This window comes from Bufo gargarizans, chromosome 3 (assembly GCF_014858855.1).
Source record: "Bufo gargarizans isolate SCDJY-AF-19 chromosome 3, ASM1485885v1, whole genome shotgun sequence".
Lineage (NCBI taxonomy): Eukaryota > Metazoa > Chordata > Amphibia > Anura > Bufonidae > Bufo > Bufo gargarizans.
In genome coordinates, this window is record NC_058082.1 from 5748122 (window position 1) to 5775948 (window position 27827).

A 27827-nucleotide genomic window follows, 5' to 3' on the forward strand; every position below is an offset into this window, starting at 1 on the left:
GCCACGAGGAGGGCGCAGGTCAGCGCTATGGCCCCGCACAGCAGGTCAGGCCTCCGGCCCATTAGACACAGCAGCTGCTTAACTTGCTGCCAGGCCAGACTCTGCATTCCGCTTATAGAGCAGATGGGTGGCCCGAGCCCGCTGGGGCAGAACGGAGCTTCTCCTCATCACACCCCGGGGCCGCTACCAGTCTGTCACAGTGGACTTCCGCGGCGTGCGCTCAGCCATGGGCGGGGAGCGTGTCCAAAGAGCAGCCAGGTATAGGGAACCTAAGGCACCGTCACATAGCTCTCCACTCATCTGCACTCCTGTGCTGCCTCCGGACAGAACGGCGCTCCGCACCCATCGCCCGGGCACCTTTGAAAATGGGCTGACAAATACCCAAGCGCCAGGACTAAATTCCTGGTCGCCATGGCGACCTGGGATTTGTCGAGCCCTGCGCTAGATACCTAGAATGTAATTGGCCATGTGGCTGAATGTGGATAAAACCATCTCCCACCTCGAGGTCTCGCTTTGATTGTCATCATCCAAGCGGTGTAAAATGAACATGGCCTCGATTAACTTTGTTTTGTTGACCTCCTCTTTCTGTTCGCCAAAGTCTATGTAGGAATTGAGGACATCTCTACGTTCCTCGGGGAGATTCAGACGTGCCCACCTCTTGGTAGAATCTTCAGCCTGTTGCATTGAGACTGAGGGCAGCTGAAACCTAAGAATATGCAGTTGGTAGCACTGGTACATAAGAAGCAAACAATAGAAAATATGTTATTGTTATTCCTACTGGTCACTTACTTTACTTGGAGCCTCTGAAGGTTCTTGCTGGGATTCTTTATAGGTTTTCCTTTGGTCGATACAAAAAATTGCAGAACTTCATTTGAAGCCTTATCCAGCATTGTGTGCCTGATGCATCTGAAGTAAATGCTGAAAAGCTGTAAGAAATTAACAAAGTGTTAAGGATTTGCTTGTCAATGGAAACCATATGGAGAACATCGGGTGCAATGACTACTGTGTTTTGGGTTTTTAACACTTACTAGCTCTTCCTCTTGTGGTAGCACAATGATGGTTTTTGGCATTGTTATAATTGTCACTGTTGTGTCTTCAAACTGGTTGCAGTTCTTTCTCTGAAGCCATTCTTTTACCTGTAAGAGAAGGAACAGAAGAAGAACCTTAGATAAAGCACAACAGGAGGCCAGCAGTGAGATGGAATAGTAAGAAGAACCTTACCGTCAGGTTTTGGACAACAGCTGGCTTACAGAGGTGCTTTAAGCTGAGCAAGGCCCCAAGGTAAAGACCTGCAAGCACTTTTTCTCCGTCATCCAGTAGTACACCTGAATCAGCCCGTTTGAAGATTTTTAGCACATGGGGTTTTGCCACTGTTAGCACCTTACGACAATCCTTGGGGGGAAGCAAAACCCTATAAACGATAGAGAAAAGAGGGGAAAAAACAAACAAAAAACAATTCTATGACTGTGTAGTGACCCGCTGGAACACTGCTAAAAGGGTTAATGCTATGGTTCATATAGGAGTAGGAAATTAGTGTAGTTGCTGGGAGACAGGCTGCCCCCCTTCCCTCAGCTATTAGACAGCCGGATTCTGCCATAGATTGTCGGGAAAGAAGTGTTTCTTACCAGCAATCGCCTGCTCGCTACTGGAGGAGACCACTGCTATTACATGCAGCGATCTCCTCCTCAGTACAGGGAGGAGCGATGGCAAATCATTGTTTGCCGGTAGCAGATGGTGTTTAGACACCACAATCTGCCGTCTGCAAACAATTTTTAAACCTGTCAAAAGATTGGGTTGCCAGATGAACAAGAGTTTGCTCATACATCAGGTAATCGGCGGCAGTATTACACTGTCAGATGATCACTAACGAGCGTTACTACAAACATACTAGAAAATGGTCAGAAAGCGACTTTGCTAAGGATTATTCCCTGAGGGAAGAAAGCACTGAACATTTACAGATGGTTGAGGACCAAAAAGGTCAGGGTGGACTGAAACATGTTTATGGCAAAAGACTTTACTGCATACGTGATGGACGCCACACTTATGAGTCTAGTACTGAATCTCCCAGGCTGGCCACTTCAGAAAGTACAGGTCCTTCTCAAAAAATTAGCATATTGTGATAAAGTTAATTATTTTCTGTAATGTACTGATAAACATTAGACTTTCATATATTTTAGATTCATTACACACCAACTGAAGTAGGTCAAGCCTTTTATTGTTTTAATATTGATGATTTTGGCATACAGCTGATGAAAACCCAAATTTCCTATCTCAAAAAATTTGCATATCATGAAAAGGTTCTCTAAACGAGCTATTAACCTAATCATCTTAATCAACTAATTAACTCTAAACACCTGCAAAAGATTCCTGAGGCTTTTATAAACTCCCAGCCTGGTTCATTACTCAAAACCGCAATCATGGGTAAGACTGCCGACCTGACTGCTGTCCAGAAGGCCATCATTGACCCCTCAAGCAAGAGGGTAAGACACAGAAAGACATGTCTGAACGAATAGGCTGTTCCCAGAGCGCTGTATCAAGGCACCTCAGTGGGAAGTCTGTGGGAAGGAAAAAGTGTGGCAGAAAACGCTGCACAACGAGAAGAGGTGACCGGACCCTGAGGAAGATTGTGGAGAAGGAGCGATTCCAGACCTTGGGGGACCTGCGGAAGCAGTGGACTGAGTCTGGAGCAGAAACATCCAGAGCCCCCGTGTACAGGCGTGTGCAGGAAATGGGCTACAGGTGCCGCATTCCCCAGAAACAGCGGCAGAAGCGCCTGACCTGGGCTACAGAGGAGCAGCACTGGACTGTTGCATGTCATTCGGAAATCAAGGTGCCAGAGTCTGGAGGAAGACTGGGGAGAGGGAAATGCCAAAATGCCTGAAGTCCAGTGTCCAGTCCCCACAGTCAGTGATGGTCTGGGCGCCATGTCAGCTGCTGGTGTTGGTCCACTGTGTTTTATCAAGGGCAGGGTCAATGCAGCCGCTATCAGGAGATTTTGGAGCACTTCATGCTTCCATCTGCTGAAAAGCTTTATGGAGATGAAGATTTCATTTTTCAGCACGACCTGGCACCTGCTCACAGTGCCAAAACCACTGGTAAATGGTTTACTGACCATGGTATTACTGGGCTCAACTGGCCTGCCAACTCTCCTGACCTGAACCCCATAGAGAATCTGTGGGATATTGGGAAGAGAAAGTTGAGAGATGCAAGACCCAACACTCTGGATGAGCTTAAGGCCGCTATCGAAGCATCCTGGGCCTCCATAACACCTCAGCAGTGCCACAGGCTGATTGCCTCCATGCCACGCCGCATTGAAGCCTCCTGGGCCTCCATAACACCTCAGCAGTGCCACAGGCTGATTGCCTCCATGCCACGCCGCATTGAAGCCTCCTGGGCCTCCATAACACCTCAGCAGTGCCACAGGCTGATTGCCTCCATGCCACGCCGCATTGAAGCATCCTGGGCCTCCATAACACCTCAGCAGTGCCACAGGCCGATTGCCTCCATGCCACGCCGCATTGAAGCAGTCATTTCTGCAAAAGGATTCCCGACCAAGTATTGAGTGCAGAACTGAACATAATTATTTGAAGGTTGACTTTTTTTGTATTATTTATGTATCTTTTATTGGTTGGATGAAATATGCTAATTTTTTGAGATAGGAAATTTGGGTTTTCATGAGCTATATGCCAAAATCATCAATATTAAAACAATAAAAGGCTTGAACTACTTCAGTGGGTGTGTAATGAATCTAAAATATATGAAAGTCTAATGTTTATCAGTAATTACAGAAAATAATGAACTTTATCACAATATGCTAATTTTTTGAGAAGGACCTGTATACTGACAGTGACTGTATGCCTATGGCCAATTTTGTAAGATTGCTAATACTTATAAAAAGAGACTAAGGGGGGAGCATCATTACAGCCACCTCCTACTCTGAAATAGAAACATAGAATGTGTCGGCAGATGAGAACCATTTGGCCCATCTAGTCTGCCCAATATACTGAATACTACGGATAGCCCCGGCCCTATCTTATATGAAGGATGGCCTTATGCCTTTCCCATGCATGCTTAAACTCCTTCACTGTATTTGCAGCTACCACTTCTGCAGGAAGGCCATTCCCTGCATCCACTACTCTCTCAGTAAAAGTAATACTTCCTGATATTTTTAAACCTTTGCCTCTCTAATTTAAAACTATGTCCTCTTGTAGCAGTTTTTCTTCTTTAAAATCTTCTCTCCTCTTTTACCTTGTTGATTCCCTTTATGTATTTAGCAGTTTCTATCATCTCCCCTCTGTCTCGTCTTTCTTCCAAGCTCTACATGTTAAGGTCCTTTAATCTTTCCTGGTAAGTTTTATCCTGCAATCCATGTACCAGTTTAGTAGATCTTCTCTGAACTCTCTCCAAAGTATCAGTATCCTTCTGGAGATATGGTCTCCAGTACTGAGCACAATACTCCAGATGAGGTCTCACTAGTGCTCTGTAGAGCGGCATGAGCGCCTCCCTCTGTCTACTGGTAATGCCTATCCCTATACACCCCAGCATTCTGCTAGCATCTCCTGCTGCTCTGTGACATTGTCTGCCTACCTTTAAGTCTTCTGAAATAATGACCCCTAAATCCCTTTCCTCAGATACTGAGGTCAGGACTGTATCACCGATTGTATATTCTGTTCTTGGGTTTTTACGCCCCAGGTGCATTATCTTGCACTTATCAACATTACATTTTAGTTGCCAGATTTTTGACCATTCCTTTAGTTTTCCTAAGTCCTTTTCCATTTGGTGTATCCCTCCAGGAACATCAACCCTGTTACAAATCTTTGTGTCATCAGCAAAAAGACACACCTTACCATCGAGGCCTTCTGCAATTTCGCTGATAAAGATATTAAACAATATGGGTCCCAGAACAGATCCCTGAGGTACCCCACTGGTAACAGGACCTTGGTCTGAATATACTCCATTGACTACAACCCTCTGTTGCCTGTCCCTCGGCCACTGCCTAATCCATTCAACAATATGGGAGTCCAAGCCCAAAGACTGCAATTTATTGATAAGCCTTCTATGTGGGACAGTATCAAAAGCCTTACTAAAGTCCAGATAAGCGATGTCTACTGCACCTCCGCCATCTATTATTTTAGTCACCCAATCAAAAAAATCAATAAGATTAGTTTGACATGATCTCCCTATAGTAAACCCATGCTGTTTTTCATCTTTCAATCCATGGGATTTTAGATGTTCCACAATCCTCTCCTTAAGTATGGTTTCCATTAATTTCCCCACTATTGATGTCAGGCTTACTGGCCTATAGTTGCCCGATTCCTCCCTACTACCTTTCTTGTGAATGGCCACAACATTTGCTAATTTCCAATCTTCTGGAAAGCTCTTTTAATAGCTTTGGGTGTATCCCATCAGGCCCCTGTGACTTATTTGCATTAATTTTAGACAGCCGACTTAGAACCTCTTCCTCTGTAAAGACACATGCGTCAAAAGATTCATTAGTCTTCTTTCCTAACTGAGGTCCTTTTCCTTCATTTTCCTTTGTAAAAACTGAACAGAAGTATTCATTGAGGCAGTCAGCTAGTTCTTTATCTTCTTCCATATACCTTCCTTCCTTTTGTTTTTAATTTTGTAATTCCTTGTTTTAGTTTCCTTTTTTCATTTATGTATCTGAAGAATGCCTTATCGCCTTTTTTCCCTGACTGAGCTAATTTCTCTTCTGCTTGTGCTTTAGAAGCTCTTATAACTTGTTTGGCCTCTCTCTGCCTAATCTTATAAATTTGCCTGTCATCCTCGTTTTTTTTTTATAATTCCTAAATGCTATCTTTTTGTTTTTAATGATTTTGGCCACTTCTGCTGAGTACCACAGTGGTCTCTTCCTTTTTTTGCTTTTACTGACAAGCCTAATGCAATTTTCTGTTGCCTTCAATAGTGCCACTTTTAAGTAGTCCCATTTCTCCTGGACTCCAATGAAACTGTTCCAATCTGATAGATAGAAATACCTGAGAACTGTGTCTACTGATGGTATTTGTACTGCAACCCCCATCATCATTTATCCAGTAAAGAGAAACTGCCTCCACCATCCCTCCAACTCCCTTACACCAACACCAAGTAGTACTTACCCCTTCTTTTGCTTTTTCTTTTTCCTTCTCTTTGGGTTAGTCTCCCCAGTCATTTTTTTAAGCCTAGCCAGAAAGATCTTGGCGTCCTGCTTTGTTATCTCCTCTATGGCATTGGGGAATTGTTCTGAGAGGACAAACTTAACAAAAAGGCCAATGTGTGAAACATAGAGTTTCACCGTTCCCTCTGATGTTTTCGAATCAAAGAAGGTTTGGATGAACGCTTTGGTTTTCTCCGGGTGGCTAATAAATTCTAAAGTGATCTCATGAGGGTTAACGAAGTAGAGATATCTGGCCACGTTTTCCATCTAAAAGTAAACACACTAATGTCAGTGGAAGGACTGAACGTGTGAGGAAGAGTCAGGATGAAAATCCTACTTACTATCTGCTTGATGGTCGGCAGGGTGTAGTGAAGCTTCAGGTAGTGCTTAAAGCTTTCCAGCAATGGACATCCCAGGTCATGTTTTCTGTAGATGCCAGCCTCAGCCAGCGTCCTCCGCAGCGATACAGGAGAGCTGGACCTGAAATGAAGAGAACATGCACTGTCAGTGCGCCTAACATCTTCACAGGGTCCTGTAGTCGAAATTACCGAGTGGCTTCGATGTCTTCACTTTCTGATCCATCCTCTTCATCAGAAGATCGCCTATAGAGAAAAGTAAAACAATATAAAGTAATACAGTTATACCATAGACAGATATCTGTATACACATGCTGTCCACTCAACTGGTTCATTAGATTTAGTGTTTTTGCCTAGTATGTATTTTGTTTCTAGACTTGAAGGGAGGTGTCATGAGAAAATGACCTGCCGTTTAAATAAATTTTTTATATTTAACATATTTTTAAATAATTTTGGATTTTTTAAATTTTCCATAAAGCCAAAAATCCTGCAGTTTTCGCACTGGCCACTATGTCTAATAATAGGCGCCACTTTTGGTTTGTACAGATCACTTTACTGCAGTTTAGGCCACTTTCACACTCACGTTTGGTGCGGATCCGTCATTGATCTGCACAGACGGATCCGTTCAGATAATACAACCGTCTGCATTAGAGATGAGCGAACTTCTGTTTTAAGTTCGGCGTCTAAAGTTCGGGTTCGGGTTAGCGGAGAATCCCGATATGTAACCGGATATGGATTCCGACTTCCGTTGTGGTCAGTGGTAGCGGAATCAATAGTGGCCGATTATTGATTCCGCTACCACGGACCACAACGGAAGTCGGAATCCATATCCGGTTCCATATCGGGATTCTCCGCTAACCTGAACCCGAACTTTAGACGCCGAACTTAAAACAGAAGTTCGCTCATCTCTAGTCTGCATCCGTGCAGAACGGATCAGTTTGAATTATCTTTAACATAGCCAAGACGTCTTGAACACCATTGAAAGTCAATGGAGGACTTTCTATTGTGCCAGATTGTGTCATAGAAAACGGATCCGTCCCCATTGACAAACATTGCGAGTCAGAACGGATCCGTTTGGCTCAGTTTCGTCAGACGGACACCAAAACGCTGCAAGCAGCGTTTTGGTGTCCGCTTCCAAGGCGGAATGGAGACGGAACGGAGGCAAACTGAGGCATTTTGAGCGGATCTTTTTCAGGGCTGCAGACTAAAAAAAAATATCAAGGAGCCATTGGCTCCTAACCTGAAAAATGTAGGAGCCAAACTAAAATCTTTAGTCGCCAAACTTAAAATACATATAATTACGGTATAATAAAAAAACAAAAAAACAAACACACGTCTTACCTAGGGTTGTCACGATACCAAAATTTAGACTATTTCGATACCATAAAAAAGTATTGCGATACTCAATACCACGTGAAAAAAATAAAACACCAAAAAAGCCACGTGCTATGGAACGTCTGGACCATAACAGAACAGTCCTAACCTAATTTTTGTTGGGACAAGGTGACTAAAAAAAATGGCAAATTGCAAGTTTTTTTTTTTTTTTTTTCTTTCTGTTACTGCGTTCACCGCATAGGAGACATTTTTAAATATTTTAATAGTTCACACTTTTTCGGGCGTGGCGATATGTAATTTTTTTATTGTTTATATATTTTATATCTAAAATTGGGCAAGGGGGTGATTTAAACTTAATATTTTGGTGTTTGTTTTTTTTAAACTTTTTTTACTTTTTATTTAATAACTATTTCCCCCCTTAGGGGCTAGAACCTGGGATCTTTCATCCCTTGTCCTATTCACCCTGATAGAGCTCTTATCAGGGTGAATAGGACCTAACACTCTCCCTACTGCTCTGTGGAGCTGACTATGGCAGCCAGGACTTCAATAGCGTCCTGGCTGCCATGGTAACCGATCGGAGCCCCAGGATTACGCTGCTGGGGTTCCGATCAGAAGCTGCCACTGCCACCAATGATAATACTTGGGGGATGGGGGGGTTAGGGGCGCACTGCACCACCAATGATTATAATACTTTGGGAGGGGGGGGTTGGGGGGCGCACTGCGCCACCAATGAATATCGTTTATGCTTAATACAAACGCAGGCTGCCATGCGGGTGCCAGACATATCCCATACCCGGCACCCAGCCTCTATGACTGCGCGCTGCGATCCGCCGCTGTTAACCCCTCAGATGCAGCACCTAGGGGGTTAATAGCGGTGTATCGCAGCGCACAGACATAGAGGCTGGGTGCCAGGTATGGGATATGTCCGGCACCCGCAGCCTGTGTTTGTATTAAGCATAAACGATATTCATTGTTTGCGCAGTGGCCATAGCCCCTCCCCTCCTCCTCCCTGCTATCAGCCCATTGGTGGCAGCAGCAGTACAGGGGGGAGGGACCGCCTCCTTCTCCCTTGTACTGTTGAGAAGAACATGGCGCGTGCTGACAGCAGCGCGTCCCATGTCAGTAATGTGAAAGCGGCAGAGGTCTAGGCGCAAATGGCGACAAGACTACACAGTCTTGTCGCCATTTAGCAATTCTAGGTCACATTTGCGACCATTTTGGTCGCCATCTGGAGCCCTGCTTTTCCATTCAGAATGCATTAGGGCAAAACTGATCCGTTTTGGACCGCTTGTGAGAGCCCTGAACGGATCTTACAAATGGAAAGCCAAAATGCAGGTGTGAAAGTAGCCCAACTCGTTCTAATCCTGCCTGTAGTGGTATCACCTCGGTGTACAGATAAGACAGGATCCACCATTCGCAGCAGGTGATTGTCAGTTTATCTACTCCACGTCCCTGTACAATGACCTCTGCACAGGTCACAGCAGGCCTACAAAACTCTGCCATAGAAGTCAATGAGGACCCCCCTCCTGACCACTGTGTCTATGGACCATGGGGCTGCCGGAAAGCAATTTTTTTTAATGCTTTGTACACACTGTTAAGAACAGCTCGGGCAAGATGGCCGCCTCCACAATAAGATTCAGGAAATAATATATATCTACAGTCAGGAAATAAAACCAGATAAAAAAAAAAAATGATGTGTTGCTATCTGGTTTTAACTGGCAGATACAATTTTGGGTGAGACATTTCCTTTAAGTCTGTATTGCACATTGTCGGGATGGATGCGTTCCTTCCCGGCAGCTGCCTGCTCCCTAGCAGAGGAGACCACTGCTATTACATACAGCGATCTCCTCCACAGCATGGGGTGGAGCGATCGTTACGCCTTCGCTCGTGTCCCCATGCTGTACAGTGGTTTGCCGGTGGCAGGTCGTGGTTAGACATGATCTACCACCGGCAAACAGTGATTTTTTTTAACATGACAAAATATATGGATTGTCCGATTTGTAGATCTTCACTATCAGTGGGTGAGGGGTAAGTATTACTGATAGTGGGGCTGGACCGAGCCAGGTCTATTCACAAACATAGGGGCCCCTTCCCTAGAACTGGACAGTAATCAGCTACCGGCACACACAATTAAGGCATTACACTGTGCCAGTGAGCAGATGATTGTCGGGAAGGAAGCCTTTATTACCGACAATTGCCTGAGCGTTAGTCGATCGCCTCCACAGTGAGCCGATTGCTGCTGCTATCTCTTGTCTTCATTGTTTCTGGGCAATGAGCTTTGGTGTCCGCATGAACAAGAGTTTCATCCGATGAACGAACACTCATCGGGTAAAACATCTAACCCGCGGCACCTCTAAACGAGCCAAGTATCTGGACCGGACATTCGGAGGGATGTTTGTTCCTGATAACATCATGAAATATTCAACATACACTTAAAAGGAAAAGGAATTCAACAAAAAAATGCAGAAATAAGAAGATGTCGGCGTACCTGTCAGCTGGTCTATCTACAATAAGGGAGCCACGTCTCTGCAAGAAATCTGCAAAGAACAACTGCGGATCCGAAAAGCTGCTTTTCTGAAAATTCAGCTCTTCATATGAAACAATGCTGAAAGAAGCCTTTATTTTATGGAGGTTTTTCTTCGCTTCCGTCACACATTGACTGATCTCTGCTTCGCTTGCTGTTTTTAGGCAAACCCTGCGCAGGTGCACCGACAGTTTTCCCTGCAGTCTCCGACAGAACTTGCAGACGAGACGGGTGAAGTCTCCTTTAGAGGCCATTTTTAACTGCAAAATAAAGTCAAATGTAGTTTAACCCTTAGAATACCGGACGTTTTTCGTTTTGGCGTTTTTATTTTTCCTCCCCATCTTCCTTGAGCCATAACATTTTTATTTTTCCGTTCACAAAGCTGTATGAGGGCTTATTTTTTGCAGAACAAGTTGTACTTTCTAAAGACACCATTTAATATGGCATACAATGTAGTAGAAAGAGGGAGGAAAAAAAATCCAAATGGGGTGGAATTGGAAAAAAAACAAAAAAAAAAAACGCAATTCCTCTATTGTTTTATGGGTTTTGTTACCACGACGTTCTGGCAAAACTGACCTGTGCCCTTCATTCTTTGGGTCAGTACGATTACAACGAAAAAAAAACCCATATGTATAGGTTTTTATGTCTAACTTTAAGAATACATTTAAACTTTGAGAAAACATTTATTTTTACATCACCATAACTTTTTTTATAGTAATATCCACTGAGCTGTTTTTGCTGGACAGTCTGTAGTTTTTATTGATACCATTTTGGAGAGTGTGTAACTTTTTGATCACATTGTATTACTTTTTTTGGTTAAAAGAAGTGATGAAAAAGTGGCAAATAGGCCTTTTTCCGTTACGCCATTCACCCTATTGAAAAAATATTTTTCCATATTTTAATAGTACGGGGGGTTTCAGTCACGGTGATACCCATGATGTTTATTTTTTTTGTTATGATTTTGAAGCTCGTATTTGAGTCTAAAAAATAAAAAAAAATTCTTTTTAAATCTAAACATTTTTACATTTATTTATTGCTCACAATTGCTCATTTCTTATGCAGCTTCAATATCCTTGGTCTCTTCAGGGAGACCTGGGGAATTGAATTCAATTACCCACATCCTCATTGGCCGCAGAGGATGCCGGTCACACCTTGATATGCCATGACTGGGACCTGCACAGATAAAGTCCTGTGGAGAAGGAAGTGGGGGAGGATGAGGAGTTGGTGGTGCAGGAGTACATAGAGTTTTCCTGGCACAGCTTGAGAATGAGGCTGATGATGACAACACTGGCCAGGACCAACTATCACAGTGTGGGGCAGAGAAGGAAAGAACTGGGTCCTCGGGAAGGCAAGTGAACATGGCACGCCGTATGATAGGTGGTCACCACCTGACAAGCACAGTGATGAATACGGAGGAACTATGCCTTTAGACCCTCACTATCAAAGCAAAATGGAAGAATGTTTTCCTGATCCGGAAAGGGCGGCAACATTTTAGTATTACCAGGATATGCTTTGTACACAGCAGGGCAGATACTTGCTGCCCACATGTCTGACCAGGAGGATCCTCTCCTCCTCCCCCCATGCGGTGTCATCGACCTCCCGTCGTCTCTGCTAAGATGAATACCAGAAGACGTAGCACCAGCAAAAAATTCAGGATGCTCAACATGACCGAACAGTAAAAGGATACGCACAGACTCCTACAACCAGGTTTAGTTGTACCTGACTGGTGTTCTTTTCTCCAGCACAAACCCCGTTTCCTGACCCCATGGACTTCTGGGCAGGCAGACTGCAACAGTGGTAGAAAATGGTCAAGTTTGCTATGGGCGTACTGTCTTATCCAACCTCCAGCATACTGTCACCGAGGGTATGCAGCAAGGTAGGTGGTGTCACATCGAAGAGGAAAAAAACATCCTCCATAAGTGTATAAAACATCACACTAGAGAAAATGAGTGAGGCATGGATCTGTGAGGATTTTCACACACCTCTGGTTGAGGCCAATTAATTAATCTGCCATTGCCGACAGTGGCTATTTATCACTGGCCCAATAATACCACTGTCTGCCTGACCATCATGTTCCATACTGCATTGCTGCTGTTACTTCCCCTACTGCAACTACTCCTACGAAGCCACACATCTATCAGTCAGGTTCCATACTATACTGCAGCTGTCACTACTACCCCTATACAGCCACACATCTCCTGCCTTATCTCTCAGTTTCCATACTGACAAAACTATTAGCCCATACAAAGCTGCACACCTCCTACCTTGTCTATGAGGTTCCAAATACACACTGCTGCTCCAAAAAAATTAAAAATAAATATAATATATATATATATATATATATATATATATATACACACACACACACTTGTTCAGAACAAGCCACTGTTTCTCCTGATACTACAATGTGCTGTGCTTTTTCATAAGTGTAAACAGTTATATCTACTTATTTTAATTATAATGGGTATTCATTGCCTTTAAGAGCAATGTTGATTTATATTCACTATTTTGTATGGATTTTCATGTAGGCCGAAGTAAGTCCATGGGAAGATTACTGCGCCGTTCAAAGAGCTAGTGTTATTATAACAATCTATTATACATTTGGACAGTTAGAAGATACACAACACCTGCAGACTTAGAGGCTTCATTGTATTTCTTATCTGAACATGAATTCCACAGTGTGAGAATTGTCTAGATGTTCCTCAAAGTATACATTCACGTATCAAACTTTGTCCCTTGGCTCTGATACACAGGTGTGTAGTATTAAAAATATCAGGCATGTACGAGTTAACCGTTAATGGTATGATGCTTATTGCTCATATAACAGTGCCACCTAGATATGAGCAGTTAATACTACACCAGTAGCAAAAGTGCCTTCTGGGTAGTATTATGACATCACGTTCCTTATTAATGCACACGCCTATCCAACAATGATTGGAAAGTTCCAAACTAGGAAGGTGTGTTCATCAGATAAGTTTTGGGTTAAGAAACCAGATTTAAAAAAAAAGACAGAAAGAAAAACAAAGAAAGAAAGGGAGATCTCTGGAGAAAGATTTGGAAAAACTCTTGAGAGCTGACTGCCCAAAAGACTCTGCACATCACTTGACCCTTGGGTAATGTATATTTTTGTTTTATGTAGTATCGATCTAAATTAATTGGCTTGATACCAGATACCCGCTCATTTGCGGACGTGTAATGTTAGTTGCTACATCAATATTTTTGCTGATTTCAGTTACGATGCATATAACTGAATAAAGGGGATAATATTGGAGAAACTCTCTGTTGGGAATCTTTATATTCCCTAGTTTGATATCAAGCCAATAATTTATAAGTTTTGTTGCAATACTACCATTATCTGAGATTGGTCATCATTTTGGGCAGAGCAAGGGCTCGTGTCTGTCATTTTCTTCTCTCACAATTTTAAAGCCATATTGCATAATATTCTAGTGTTGGTTGAGTAGTGTTTTGTTGGCACCATATAGTGGTGAATTCTGAGTACTGCATATCATTGTATATTATTGAAATTTACGTTGATTAATTTTTGACTGTATTATAAACTATTGTATAATAAACCATTTATATTTTTGTATAGATGCTTGTACCCTGTTTTAGTGATTGCACAAAATAATTAGGATCTCGATCGAACTTGGAGGTGTATATATGTCCACCTTGCTGATCAATATCATTTGCACAATTTTTATATTTTGATCTAAAACACACACACACACACACACACACACACACACACACACACACATATATTACACTCACTGGTAATCCGGTTTCCTGGAAGTCTCCATGACAGCACAAACTGAGATTGCCTTCCTCTGATAGGACAGGAAAAAGCACACAGAGAGGTTAAAAACCCCACCCCCACCCCTCATCGCCAGTGTATTATAACAGGACTAGGACAAGGGGTAGAACGTAAAACTAGCCAAATAGTCTATTGACAAAGAAAACAAGGGCGGGACAAAGTTGTGCTGTCATGGAGACTTCCAGGAAACCGGATTACCGGTGAGTGTAATACTCATTTCCCCAGTCGTCTCCATGACAGCACAAACTGAGAACTAACAAAGTAACTTAGGGGGGGGACTACAGCACCTAGGACTTTACGTCCAAAAGGCCAAGTCCTCGTCAGCAAACACATCCACCCTATAATGCTTGGTGAAGGTGTGGGCCCTCTTCCAGGTAGCTGCCCTGCAGATCTGTTCTAATGAAGCAGAGGCTCTTTCAGCCCAAGAAGTGGAGACCTATCTAACCGAGTGGGCTCTAAGGGATGGAGGAGCCTCCTTACCAGAGGTTTTATAGGCCTCGGAGATGGTGCATCTAATCCAGCGGGATATAGAGCTCTTAGCTGCCTTCTTACCCCTATTTGGACCTGCAAACTGGATAAATAAATTTGTCGATACGCCACTCCTCTGTGGCGTGTAAATAATGAAGAACTGAACGCCTAACATCTAAATTGTGGAATCTAGATTCCTGCTCGTCTTTAGGGTTAGGAAAAAAGGACAGGATAACTATATCTTGCGACCTATGAAAGGAGACCACCTTGGGGAGAAAACAGGGGTCTAATTTGAAAACAAGCTTGTCATCTAGCACCTTGAGGAAGGGTTCCTGTATGGACAGAGCCTGGAGCTCGCAAACCCTCCTTGCGGAGGATATGGCCACTAGGAAGATGGTTTTCAGAGTGAGACACTTAATAGATAGGGAGAGCAGAGGCTCAAACGGAACATCTGACAGCCCTAAAAGGACGGTGTTGAGGTTCCATGGTGCGACCATATTCCTGACTCAGGGGTTCAGTCGATCTGCCGCTTTCAGGAATCTTGCTACCCAGGGGACCTCATAAAGGCTGGTATTATAGAGGGCCCCCAAGGCAGACACCTGAACTCGCAATGTGTTAGGAGCAAGACCCAAATCCAGCCCATCCTGGAGGAAATCCAGAATAAGAGGGATATTAGGGGTGGACTGGTTGAACCTGACTCCGCCCCAGGAGGCGAACTTCCTCCAAACCTTGAGGTACGCTTTGGAGGTGTTGGACTTCCTACTGAGTAAGAGGGTCTTAACTACTCTTTCAGAGAGCCCTAGCCCTAGCAAGAGGGATTGCTCAGAATCCAGGCGGACAGCTTGAGGAGGTTGGTCTTGGGGTGTGGTATGGGACCCTGGGTTAGAAGACCTTCCTCCGGCCGGAAACTAATGGGATTTTCCGGGCTGAGGGACCTGAGGAGCCCGAACCAGCTTCTCCTGGGCCAGAATGGGACCACCAGAATCAGTCTGCACCTTTCGGACTGAAACTTTTGGAGCACTCTTGGGATTACTGGTATCGGGGGAAAGGCGTAGACTAGGCCCGTCGTCCAGCTCTGGGTAAAAGCGTCTATTGCCACACATGGGTCTCTTCGATTGAGGGAGAAGAAATTCTGAACTTTGCGATTCTTCGCTGATGCAAACAGGTCTAGGATGGGATTCCCCCAACGATCCCGAATCTGTTGGAAAGCGGTCTGGGATAAAGACCACTCGCCTGGATCCAGACTTTGCCGACTGAGGTAATCCGCCTGGAGATTCAGGGATCCCTTTAGATGTACTGCCGCAAGGGATTGTAGATTCTTTTCTGCCCAAAGAAAGATTCGGTCCGAGAGCCTCTGGAGATGACCGTGTCTTGTTCCTCCTTGGTGCTAGATAAATGCCACCGCTGTGGAATTGTCCGAATGGACCAGGACGTGGCGATTTTTGGCCTGTATTTGGATGGACCTGAGGCCTTCCCACACCGCACGGAGTTCCCTGTAGTTGGAGGACATCCCTCTCTGGTCCTCGGACCAAATCCCCTGAAAATTCTCTGAAGCCGTGAGGGCCCCCCAGCCCCAAGAGATGGCGTCCGTCGTGAGGGACAACACGCTTTCCTGCCTCCATGGAACTCCCGATTCCAGGTTCTTGGTCTTGAGCCACCAGCCCAGTGAAACCTTTACCTCCCGGGACACTGACAACCACTGGTCCAGGGATGATCGATACCTGTTCCATTGTTTTAGAACCAGCTTCTGCAAAGGTCTCGTGTGGAATTGGGCCCAGGCTACCGCGGGGATGCAGGAGGTGAGATGGCCCAGCATTTCCATGCCCTGCCTTATTGAGCAACAGGACTGTTTGGTGAAGTGGAGGACCCTTGACCTCAGCTTCTGTACCTTTAGCGGAGGGAGAAAAGATTTTTGAAGAACTGAATCCAAGAGAATACCCAGGAGTACCTTCCGATGGTCTGGGAACATGTCGGACTTCTCCCGGTTGATCAACCAGCCCAAGTTCTGGAGGCGCGAGAGAACCACTTGGATGTGTCTGTGAAGAAGATCTGAGGTTTCTGCTACTATTAGCAGGTCGTCTAGGTAAGGGACGATTATTATCCCCTCCTTGCTTAGGGAGGCTACGACCTCCGCCATCACCTTGGTGAATATGCGGGGTGCCAATGATATGCCGAACGGGAGGCACTTGAACTGATAGTGGCAAACCGTCCCGCCTTGCTCCACTGCGAACCTCATATCTTCTGGAACGGACCTGTATTGGGATATGGAAGTATGCGTCGGAGAGGTCTATTGTAGCCATCATAGACCCTCTTTTGATAAGCTTCACCGCTGACTTGACTGTCTCCATCCTGAACTTGTGGTAGGTGATGTGTTTGTTCAGGGGTTTTAAATTTATGATGGTCCGAAAATTGCCATTCGATTTCCGGACCAGGAATAAGGGGGAATAGTGACCTCTCCCCAAATCTCTGGCAGGTACCTTCTCTACTGCCCCCAGGCGTAATAAGTTTCTTACGCCCTCGGATAAGGGAGACTCGAGGCCCCTGGCGAGCTTTGTCAGGACGAACCTCTGCGGAGGAAGGGAATCCAGTTCTATAGTGTAGCCATGTTTTACGATGCCTAATATATACGGATCCGTGATGGTTTGTTCCCAAACCCCTAGAAAGGAGCTGAGCCTTCCTCCGACTGGGATGATGTCATTGTTTTGATGAAGAGGGATCTCCCCTGTTGGGATTAAGGAAAAACCCTTTTCCTCTCCCGCCTCTCGTAAATCCGCGACCCTCGCGGCTCCTATCGGCCCTGGGATCCTGCTGGGGTCTCCTGGACTTGGATTTGTCCTCTGGAAAGCCCTTCTTACGGTCCGTGGCATTCTCAAGGATCTTGTCCAGGTCGGACCCGAACACGTACTGACCGTGAAAGAGTAGAGATATCAGCCTGTTTTTGGATACGGTGTCGCCCGACCAGGCTTTAAGCCATAGAACCCGTCTGGTGGTATTGGACAGGACCGCCGTGCGGGCAGAAAGCCTAACCGATTCTGCAGCGGCATCGGCAAGGAAGAAAGTAGCCTTCTTAAGAAGAGGAATACTATCCAGGATCTCCTCCCGAGGGGCCTTATTCGCTATATGGTGCTCTAGTTGTTCAAGCCACACTGCTAGTGTACGAGCCACACATGTCGCTGCTACCCCCGGTTTTAGGAGAGCTGCTGTAGCTTCCCAGGTTCTCTTGAGCAGACTTGGCTTTCCTATCTAGAGGGTCCTTGAGCTGCGCTGCGTCCTCAAATGGAAGGACCGTGCGTTTCGCTACCTTAGCAACGAGAGCGTCCACCCTGGGAATGGCCTCCCAGTCGGCACAGTCCGCTTCGTCGAAGGGTTATCGCCTTTTGAGGCCCCGTGGGATAAAGGAACCCTTCTCCGGCTTCTCCCATTCTGCCCGTATCATCTTCTGGACATTGTCCGGGATTGGGAACACCGATTTGTGCCTCTCCCCTAAACCCCCGAAAATCTCCTCCTGGACTGACTTGGACTTCTTAGGGACCTCCATCTTAATAGTAGCCCTGATGGTTCGGATCAATTCTTCTATATCCTCTGGGTTAAAGAGGAATCTCCTGTACTCACTACTTTCCTCCAATTCCTGAGATCTTGCCGACGTCCCCGCATCTGACACAACAGAGTTGGCCGAGTCCAGATCACTCCCGGAGTAGTCCAGGCCTCTGGAAGAGAGTGGTCTGCGGCCCTGACTGGGCTGGGGTATAGGGGAGGCAGGGGGGTCCCTAGCGGCCAACGCTGATTGGACCTCCGTTCTGACCAGAGTCTTGATCTCCTCCAAGAAGCTAGAGGACTCTGCCTTCACCACGGTAGAGGTGCAGTCCTTACATAATAACTTGGACCCTGAGGAAGCAAGGCGCTTAGAACAGACGCCGGACTTCCTGGGTCTGGATTTAACGGAGGAGGAAGACTCCTTTTCTCCCTGCAACACCAAGGGAGGAAAGGGTCAACCACTGCAGGGAAAAATAAGCAATATGAAAGGGTGCCAGCAGGCTACTCACACCGCCCAGAGTGGTAGGGGGCTCAGGACCCGAGCCAGTGGTGGTAGGGGCGCTCATCTTCTCAGCTCCCGTCCACTTGCGTTGCTATCAGCAGGTAAGGTGACCGTGGAGACCTCAGAGCGGCCGAATCAGCTTCCCTTTTTGAATTTGGCGCTGGCCGCGGCCTCTGTGACGTCACGACGCTGGCCACGCCTCCCGGCGTCTGACGTCATCACCTGGCGACTGGAGGGAAGCGCATCACAGCGTCGCTCCAGCCGCCCTACCTCACTGCTTTAAGCCCGCCTGGGCCGCCGCAGAGGGAACTTCGCCGGGATCACCATGAGTGAGGGTGACCCGGGCATAGACCGCGCCTGGAGGAGGGAGAGCCGGACCCCGGAACCGACCTACGGTCTAACAGGTGACACCCCGCCGCAGCAGGGTGAGAAGAAAAAAATAAAAACTAGGGAACCCAGAAGGGCTCCCAGCACCTCTCTGGCATTCCTTCCTTGACAGGACAGGAAAAAACACTGGCGATGAGGGGTGGGGTTTTTAACCTCTCTGTGTGCTTTTTCCTGTCCTATCAGAGGAAGGCAATCTCAGTTTGTGCTGTCATGGAGACGACTGGGGAAATATATATATATATACATACATACACTCCCCTAAAGAATTATTAGGAACACCATACTAATACAGTGTTGGATCCCCTTTTGCCTTCAGAACTGCCTTAATTCTACGTGGCATTGATTCAACAAGGTGCTGATAGCATTCTTTAGAAATGTTGGCCCATATTGATAGGATAGCATCTTGCAGTTGATGGAGATTTGAGGGATGCACATCCAGGGCACGAAGCTCCCGTTCCACCACATCCCAAAGATGCTCTATTGGGGTGAGATCTGGTGACTGTGGGGCCATTTTAGTCCAGTGACCTCATTGTCATGTTCAAGAAACCAATTTGAAATGATTCGAGCTTTGTGACATCAGAGAATGGGTACATGGTGGTCATGAAGGGATGGACATGGTCAGAAACAATGCTCAGGTAGCCCGTGGCATTTAAACGATGGCCAATTGGCACTAAGGGGCCTAAAGTGTGCCCAGAAAACATCCCCCACACCATTACACCACCACCACCAGCCTGCACAGTGGTAACAAGGCATGATGGATACATGTTCTCATTCTGTTTACGCCAAATCCAGACTCTACCATTTTAATGTCTCAACAGAAATCGAGACCCATCAGACCAGGCAACATTTTTCCAGTCTTCAACAGTCCAATTTTGGTGAGCTCGTGCCAATTGTAGCCTCTTTTTCCTATTTGTAGTGGAGATGAGTGGTACCCGGTGGGGTCTTCTGCTGTTGTAGCCCACCTTTCTTTCCCATTCTGACATTCAGTTTGGAGTTCAGGAGATTGTCTTGACCAGGACCACAACCCTACATGCATTGAAGCAACTGCCATGCGATTGGTTGACTAGATAATCGCATTAATGAGAAATAGAACAGGTGTTTCTAATAATTCTTTAGGTGAGTGTATGTACACACACACATAAAGCATTTGCTTTATATACCCGACAAATGTGTCTATAAACAGGCATTTGCTAATAAATTTTTGGAACTCTTGTTATTTTAAAAAGCATAACAAATCTGACGCTGCCATACGGTTCCCCATAGGTATGCATGTCCGTCTCACCCAACACTATTCCTGTCTGTGTCAATGGAGAGAGAACTGGTGAAAAAAAAGTAACAAAAAATAGAAAGGCAAGCTACAAAACAACTGAGTCCTAGAACAACACAAAGTGTCAAACAACAATTTTCAGGCCAATTGGAGCCTGGATTTATTCAAACCCAAATTTCCAACCAATTCATTGGAATCAGACCGGAAATGAATTCAATTTCTAATAGAAAACTTCACTACATCATTCTATAGAGGATCTACTGAAATCTGAGTTACACCTACCGGATGACCCGGTGGGACATTCTGCTTCTCCCCTGGACAGTCCTGGGAATATAGACGACTGGGATATCTTCTCTGACTGGATCCATCTATAGGAAATATACACAGTGACTGAATACATTGTCTATATGTGATGATCAGATGAGGGGTGAGTATCCTCAAACCTGGACTTTCCACTATAATCAGGAAGGTCTCCTCTTACCCGGTGATGTTAGGGACTGATGATTCTCCATCGTGATGTCCTGATGATCCAGCGAGTTATCCTGCTCTTCATCTGGACAGTCCTGGGGACATAGAGGACTAGAACATCTGTCTGGTGAATTTCTCTGACTGGATCCATCTATAGGAAATACACACAGTGACTGAATACATTGTCTATATCTGATGATCAAATGAGGGGTGAGTCTAGATTACCCCCAAACCTGGACTCCCCTCTATAATTAGGAAGGTCTCCTCTTACCTGGTGATGTGAGGGGCTGGTGATTTTCCATCATGATGTCCTGATGATCTAGTGGGACATTCTGCTCTTCCTCTGAACAGTCCTGGGGACATAGAGGACTAGGACATCTCTCGGGTGGATTTTTCTGACTGGAACGATCTACAGGTAATACACACAGTGAACGAATACATTTTCTATATGTGATGATGATATGAGGTGTGAATATAGGAAATTCTCAAACCTGGACTCCCCTCTATAATTAGGAAGGTCTCCTCTTACCTGGTGATGTTAGGGACTGATGATTCTCCATCGTGATGTCCTGATGATCCAGTGAGTTATTTTGCTCTTCCTCTGGACATCTCTCTGTTGGATTTCTCTGACTGGATCCATCTATAGGAAATACACACAGTGACTGAATACATTGTCTATATCTGATGATCAGAGGAGGGGTGAATCTAAACCTGGACTCTCTTTTAAAGAGGTCCTTTCACCTGTTCTGACATTACAAGATCAATACCTGGCACTGTAGGGGCATGTTTACTACAGGTGATAACAGTAATATTTTTTTTCTGATCTGCTCCTCTGTTGTCCCCCCGCCCGTTCTGTTTTGGCGCACTGTGTGCTAACCAATAGCATCGGTACAAGGAGGATGAGACGGCAGTTTTTCTCAGGGGGTGTCTCCTCCTCCCTGGCTGCGACGGGATCCACTTGAAGCGGACCGTGTCACAGCCATGGAGAAGGTGAGCTGTTTTTGTCTCAATGGCTGTGACACAGTCCGCTGTGATTGGACAGCTCACAGCCACAGAGAAGAAGACCCCTGCTGAGAAAAGCTGCTGTCTCCTTCTGCTGGTATCGATGCTACTGATTAGGATACAGGGCGCCAAAACAGAACGGGGGGGCACGACGGCACAGGAAAAAAAATTACGATATCATATCTAGTGAACATGCCGTACAGTGCCAGGTATTGGTATTGTAATGTTAGAACAGGTGAAAGGTCCTCTTTAAAATCAGGAAGGTCTCCTCTTACCCGGTGATGTGAGGGTCTGATGATTTTCCATCATGATGTCCTGATGATCCAGTAAGTTATTCTGCTCTTCTTCTGGACAGTCTGGGGAATGCAGAGGACTGGAACATCTCTCGGGTGGATTTCTCTGACTGGATCCATCTACAGGAAATATACACAGTGACTGAATACATTGTCTATATGTGATGATCAGATGAGGGGTGAGTATCCTCAAACCTGGACTTTCCACTATAATCAGGAAGGTCTCCTCTTACCCGATGATGTTAGGGACTGATGATTCAGCGAGTTATCATGCTCTTCCTCTGGACATCTGTCTTGTGAATTTCTCTGACTGGATCCATCTATAGGAAACATACACAGTGACTGAATACATTGTCTATATGTGATGATCAAATGAGGGGTTAGTCTAGATTACCCCCAAACCTAGACTCTCCTCTATAATTAGGAAGGTCTCCTCTTACCTGGTGATGTGAGGGGCTGATGATTTTCCATCATGATGTCCTGATGATCTAGTGGGACATTCTGCTCTTCCTCTGGAGAGTCCTGGGGACATAGAGGACTAGGACATCTCTCGGGTGCATTTTTCTGACTGGAACGATCTACAGGAAATACAGACAGTGAACGAATACATTTTCTATATGTGATGATCATATGAGGTGTGAGTATAGGAAATCCTCAAACCTGGACTCTCCTCTATAATCAGGAAGGTCTCCTCATACCTGGTGATGTTAGGGACTGATGATTCTCCATCGTGATGTCCTGATGATCCAGTGAGTTATTTTGCTCTTCCTCTGGACATCTCTCGGGTGGATTTCTCTGACTGGATTCATCTATAGGAAATACACACAGAGACTGAATACATTGTCTATATGTGATAATCAGATGAGGGGTGAGTCTAGGTGACCCTAAACCTGGTCTCTCCTCTATAATGTGGAAGGTCTCCTCTTACCTGGTGATGTGAGGGGCTGGTGATTCTCCATCATGAGGTCTTTGTACATATCCTTGTGTCCTTCTAAATACTCCCACTCCTCCATGGAGAAATAGACAGCGACATCCTGACACCTTATAGGAACCTGACAACACAATGATACAGTCATTACCAGACACCTCCCTTGGCGTTATTGTATAATGTCCCAGCATTCCCAGCAGTGCTCACCTCTCCGCTCAGCAGGTCAGTGATCCTGTTGGTAAGTTCTAGGATCTTCTGCTCATGTATCAGTGAATGAGGTGGAGGCTCGGTGATGGGGCTCTGGGTCTTTTTCCGTCCTCTTGACGCACGAGGTCTCACACACTTAGCAGACGACTTCTTCACTACTGTGTAATCCTGTGTATGAGGAGACGCCGATCACTACAGAGATTCTAAGCCGCCTCCACCTTTCCAGACATTTACCTGGTTTATTACTAGAGATAAGAGTGACGTCATGTGACACTCACCTCTCCCGTTATCAAGGAGATGATCGCTCGGGTGAGGTCTAATATCCTTGTAGCCATGTGGTTTTTGTCCTTCTCCCCTTTTAAATACTCCCACTCCTCCATAGAGAAATAGACAGCAACATCCTGACACCTTACAGGAACCTGACAACACAATGATACAGTCATTACCAGACCCCTCCCTTGGCGTTATTGTATAATGTCCCAGCATTCCCAGCAGCGCTCACCTCTCCGCTCAGCAGGTCAGTGATCCTGTTGGTAAGTTCTAGGATCTTCTGCTCATGTATCAGTGAATGAGGTGGAGGCTCGGTGATGGGGCTCTGGGTCCTGCTCCGTCCTCTTGACGTACGAGGTCTCACACACTTAGCAGACGACTTCTTCACTACTGTGTAATCCTGTGTATGAGGAGACGCCGATCACTACAGAGATTCTAAGAAGCCTCCACCTTTCCAGACATTTACCTGGTTTATTACTAGAGATAAGAGTGACCTAATGTGAGACTCTCACCTCTCCCGTTATCAAGGAGAAGATCTCAAGGGTGAGGTCTAATATTGTTGTAGCCACATGGTTTCTGTCCTTCTCCATCCTTGGTGGGTCATTGGTGGAAATGACCATCATCTTACAAAGAAGACCTTATCTGCGAGTCCTGTACCTAAGGAGAAACATAGAAGATTGAGGGTAAAATCCCATTAGGAAGAAGATCTTACCCAAAGTATAGAGTCACCGATTATAAAGGACTACTACTCCCAGCATACAATGGAGGGGACATTTATTGCTGAGGACAATGGGATATATTAGTCTTCCACCCCTATCAGGTAGAAGCAGCACTCCAATAGTGAAAATAAACTAATGTGGAGTTAGTCCCCCAAGTTCTCAGGTGACGTTTCTGCTCGTCTTTCAACAGTCTAACGAGGAACAGAAAGGTCACCTGAGGACTTGGGGGAATAACCGTACATAAGGTCCTTGTTACTACTGGAGGCCAGTTAACGAGTAACTAAACCTCTGTATCAAATTTTAATAAGATTGCCCTAATAAAAGTTTTTCTAATGGCGGTGTACGGAGTACGGGCAGGAGCGCACATTGCTGCCCGTGCCCTCCGGAGAATTACTAACCCCTGGCATAGCAGATGTATACTCTGTAACCGTGTACTGTGCCAGGATTAGGGGGGTGGGATCCTGCTTCTGCCTGCTCCGCTCATCCTGGCATAGTACATGGTTAGGCCTCATGCACACATAAGTGGACCATGGTCCGTGAAAACCCGTCACGCTGAGCGCACAGCGTCCTTGGTTGCCATGACGCCGTGCGCTTTGTGCTGCTGTACAGTAATACACTCATATATATGATCTATACGAGTGTATTACTGTACAGCAGCGGCATGAAGCGCACAGCGTCATAGCAACCAATGGCGCCGTGCGCTCCTGCACTCAGCAGGGTGGCAGGCCAGGTTCTCACGGACCGTGGTCCAAGGATGTCTGCACGAGGCCTTACAGAGTACACATGTGCTATGCCAGGGGGAGTAATTCTCTAGGGGGCACGGGCAGCAGTGTGCGCTCCTGCCCCTACTCCGTGCACTGCGGAACCATTGTAAAAACGTGTACTCCGTACACCGCCGAGCGTCAGCGGTGCACGGAGAACTGAGTATTAAGCACACAAGGAACGGTGATCTATAGGGAGGAAAAATACTAAGAAAAATACAAAATGTATTAATAAAGTATATTAGAAAAGGTTTTATTAGGGAGAACGTGTAACATTTCATAGAACGGTTTGGTAACTCTGTAACATTGGGATGATGGGAGGTTGAGGAGACCAGCCTTACGGATGCAACCCCCCTGCCCACACACACACACACTGCTCCCCCTGCAGCCTGCACACACACACACACACACTGCTCCCCCTGCTACCTGCACACACACACTGCTCCCCCTGCTACCTGCACACACACACTGCTCCCCCTGCTGCCTGCACACACACTGCTCCCCCTGCTGCCTGCACACACACACTGCTCCCCCTGCTGCCTGCCTGCACACACTGCTCCCCCTGCTACCTACACACACACACACTGCTCCACCTGCTGCCTACACACACACACACACTGCTCCACCTGCTGCCTGCACACACACACTGCTCCCCCTGCTGCCTGCACACACACACTGCTCCCCCTGCTGCCTGCACACACACACTGCTCCCCCTGCTGCCTGCACACACACACTGCTCCCCCTGCTACCTACACACACACTGCTCCCCCTGCTACCTACACACACACACACTGCTCCACCTGCTGCCTGCACACACACACTGCTCCCCCTGCTGCCTGCACACACACACTGCTCCCCCTGCTGCCTGCACACACACACTGCTCCCCCTGCTGCCTGCACACACACACTGCTCCCCTGCTGCCTTCACACACACTGCTCCCCCTGCTGCCTGCACACACACACTGCTCCCCCTGCTGCCTGCACACACACACTGCTCCCCCTGCTGCCTGCACACACACACTGCTCCCCCTGCTGCCTGTACACACACACACTGCTCCCCCTGCTGCCTGCACACACACACACACACTGCTCCCCCTGCTGCCTGTACACACACACACTGCTCCCCCTGCTGCCTGCACACACACACACTGCTCCCCCTGCTGCCTGCACACACACACACACACTGCTCCCCCTGCTGCCTGCACACACACACACTGCTCCCCCTGCACACACACACACACTGCTCCCCCTGCTGCCTGCACACACACACTGCTCCCCTGCTGCCTGCACACACACACTGCTCCCCCTGCTGCCTGCACACACACAACACACACACTGCTCCCCCTGCTGCCTGCACACACACACACACACTGCTCCCCCTGCTGCCTGCACACACACACACTGCTCCCCCTGCTGCCTGCACACACACACTGCTCCCCCTGCACACACACACACACTGCTCCCCCTGCTGCCTGCACACACACACTGCTCCCCCTGCTGCCTGCACACACACACTGCTCCCCCTGCTGCCTGCACACACACACTGCTCCCCCTGCACACACACACACACACACACTGCTCCCCCTGCTGCCTGCACACACACACACTGCTCCTCCTGCTACCTGCACACACACACTGCTCCCCCTGCACACACACACACACTGCTCCCCCTGCTGCCTGCACACACACACTGCTCCCCCTGCACACACACTGCTCCCCCTGCTGCCTGCACACACACACTGCTCCCCCTGCTGCCTGCACACACACACACTGCTCCCCCTGCTGCCTGCACACACACTGCTCCCCCTGCTGCCTGCACACACACTGCTCCCCCTGCTGCCTGCACACACACACTGCTCCCCCTGCTGCCTGCACACACACACACTGCTCCCCCTGCTGCCTGCACACACACTGCTCCCCCTGCTGCCTGCACACACACACACACTGCTCCCCCCGCTGCCTGCACACACACACTGCTTCCCCTGCTGCCTGCACACACACACACACACACACTGCTCCCCCTGCTGCCTGCACACACACACACTGCTCCCCCTGCTGCCTGCACACACACACTGCTCCCCCTGCTGCCTGCACACACACACACACACTGCTCTCCCTGCACTTGTCTCTCCTCACTAACATCTGCCTCCTCCGCAGCCCCAACTCCAGCTCTCTATATGTTTCTTCTATTTAACCCTATAATGACATCTGCTAGGAGTTCTGCAGCATGCTGGGGGTTGTAGTCACACGTGCAGCACACAGGACAGGATCTCCGTCACTTACTCTTCATTCCTCCAGTCCAGGATCCTCTCTACGTCACACACACTGGTCACGTGACCCTGATAGGCGCGATGCCAAAGAAAGCGGCGAGGTCTATTGCTCACTATCAACTAGACACGTGACCCCTTGAAACGCGGGAAAACGTCAGGTACAGGAGAGGAGGAAAGCTAGCGTCCATGCGCCGTACAGACCTTCTGACGTCAAATGGTCACATGACATGTGTGACTCCCAGGGCTCTGAAGAGAACCCAGAACCGTTACCATAGTGATAGGGTACAGTCTGCGGCACATTGGCATGGTCTGCACAGTTTCACTTTCAGGCTTCCGGTATCACGTGATCCTGACGTCACCAAGTCCTTACTGCACTGACTCATCTACATGTGTGCTACAGAGGGAACACGGGATTTACATGGGACTGTATGTGAGAGAAGACTGGAGGGAGTGATGTTATTTACATGGGACTGTATGTGAGAGAAGACTAGAGGGGGTTGATGTTATTTACATGGGACTGTAAGTTAGAGAAGACTGGAGGGAGGGGGTGATGTTATTTACATGGGAC

At 46.9% G+C, this 27827-nt stretch overlaps 1 protein-coding gene across 4 annotated transcripts in view; it reads right to left on the minus strand.

Moving 5' to 3' along the window:
• Window positions 1-27440, minus strand: part of LOC122932259 — a 30863-nt gene extending 3423 nt beyond the window's left edge. Inside the window, exons 1-22 of one of the 4 annotated variants that reach the window (XM_044286564.1) lie at window positions 27273-27440; window positions 24022-24166; window positions 23742-23909; window positions 23518-23658; window positions 23240-23407; window positions 23033-23156; window positions 22803-22913; window positions 22545-22682; window positions 22338-22424; window positions 22087-22224; window positions 21339-21449; window positions 21081-21218; window positions 20823-20960; window positions 20624-20709; window positions 10334-10629; window positions 6703-6756; window positions 6496-6634; window positions 6117-6421; window positions 1222-1411; window positions 1029-1136; window positions 790-926; window positions 500-706 (exon numbers count right to left, since the gene is read on the minus strand). In XM_044286564.1, the coding sequence (XP_044142499.1) occupies window positions 500-706; window positions 790-926; window positions 1029-1136; window positions 1222-1411; window positions 6117-6421; window positions 6496-6634; window positions 6703-6756; window positions 10334-10629; window positions 20624-20709; window positions 20823-20960; window positions 21081-21218; window positions 21339-21449; window positions 22087-22224; window positions 22338-22424; window positions 22545-22682; window positions 22803-22913; window positions 23033-23156; window positions 23240-23407; window positions 23518-23658; window positions 23742-23909; window positions 24022-24132 (3095 nt within the window). In that variant the 5' untranslated portion in view covers window positions 24133-24166; window positions 27273-27440. The remainder of the gene's footprint in view (window positions 1-499; window positions 707-789; window positions 927-1028; window positions 1137-1221; window positions 1412-6116; window positions 6422-6495; window positions 6635-6702; window positions 6757-10333; window positions 10630-20623; window positions 20710-20822; window positions 20961-21080; window positions 21219-21338; window positions 21450-22086; window positions 22225-22337; window positions 22425-22544; window positions 22683-22802; window positions 22914-23032; window positions 23157-23239; window positions 23408-23517; window positions 23659-23741; window positions 23910-24021; window positions 24167-27272) is intronic. The other 3 variants (XM_044286567.1, XM_044286566.1, XM_044286568.1) reach the window with 3 other exon arrangements.
• Between the last annotated feature and the right edge of the window lie 387 nt (window positions 27441-27827).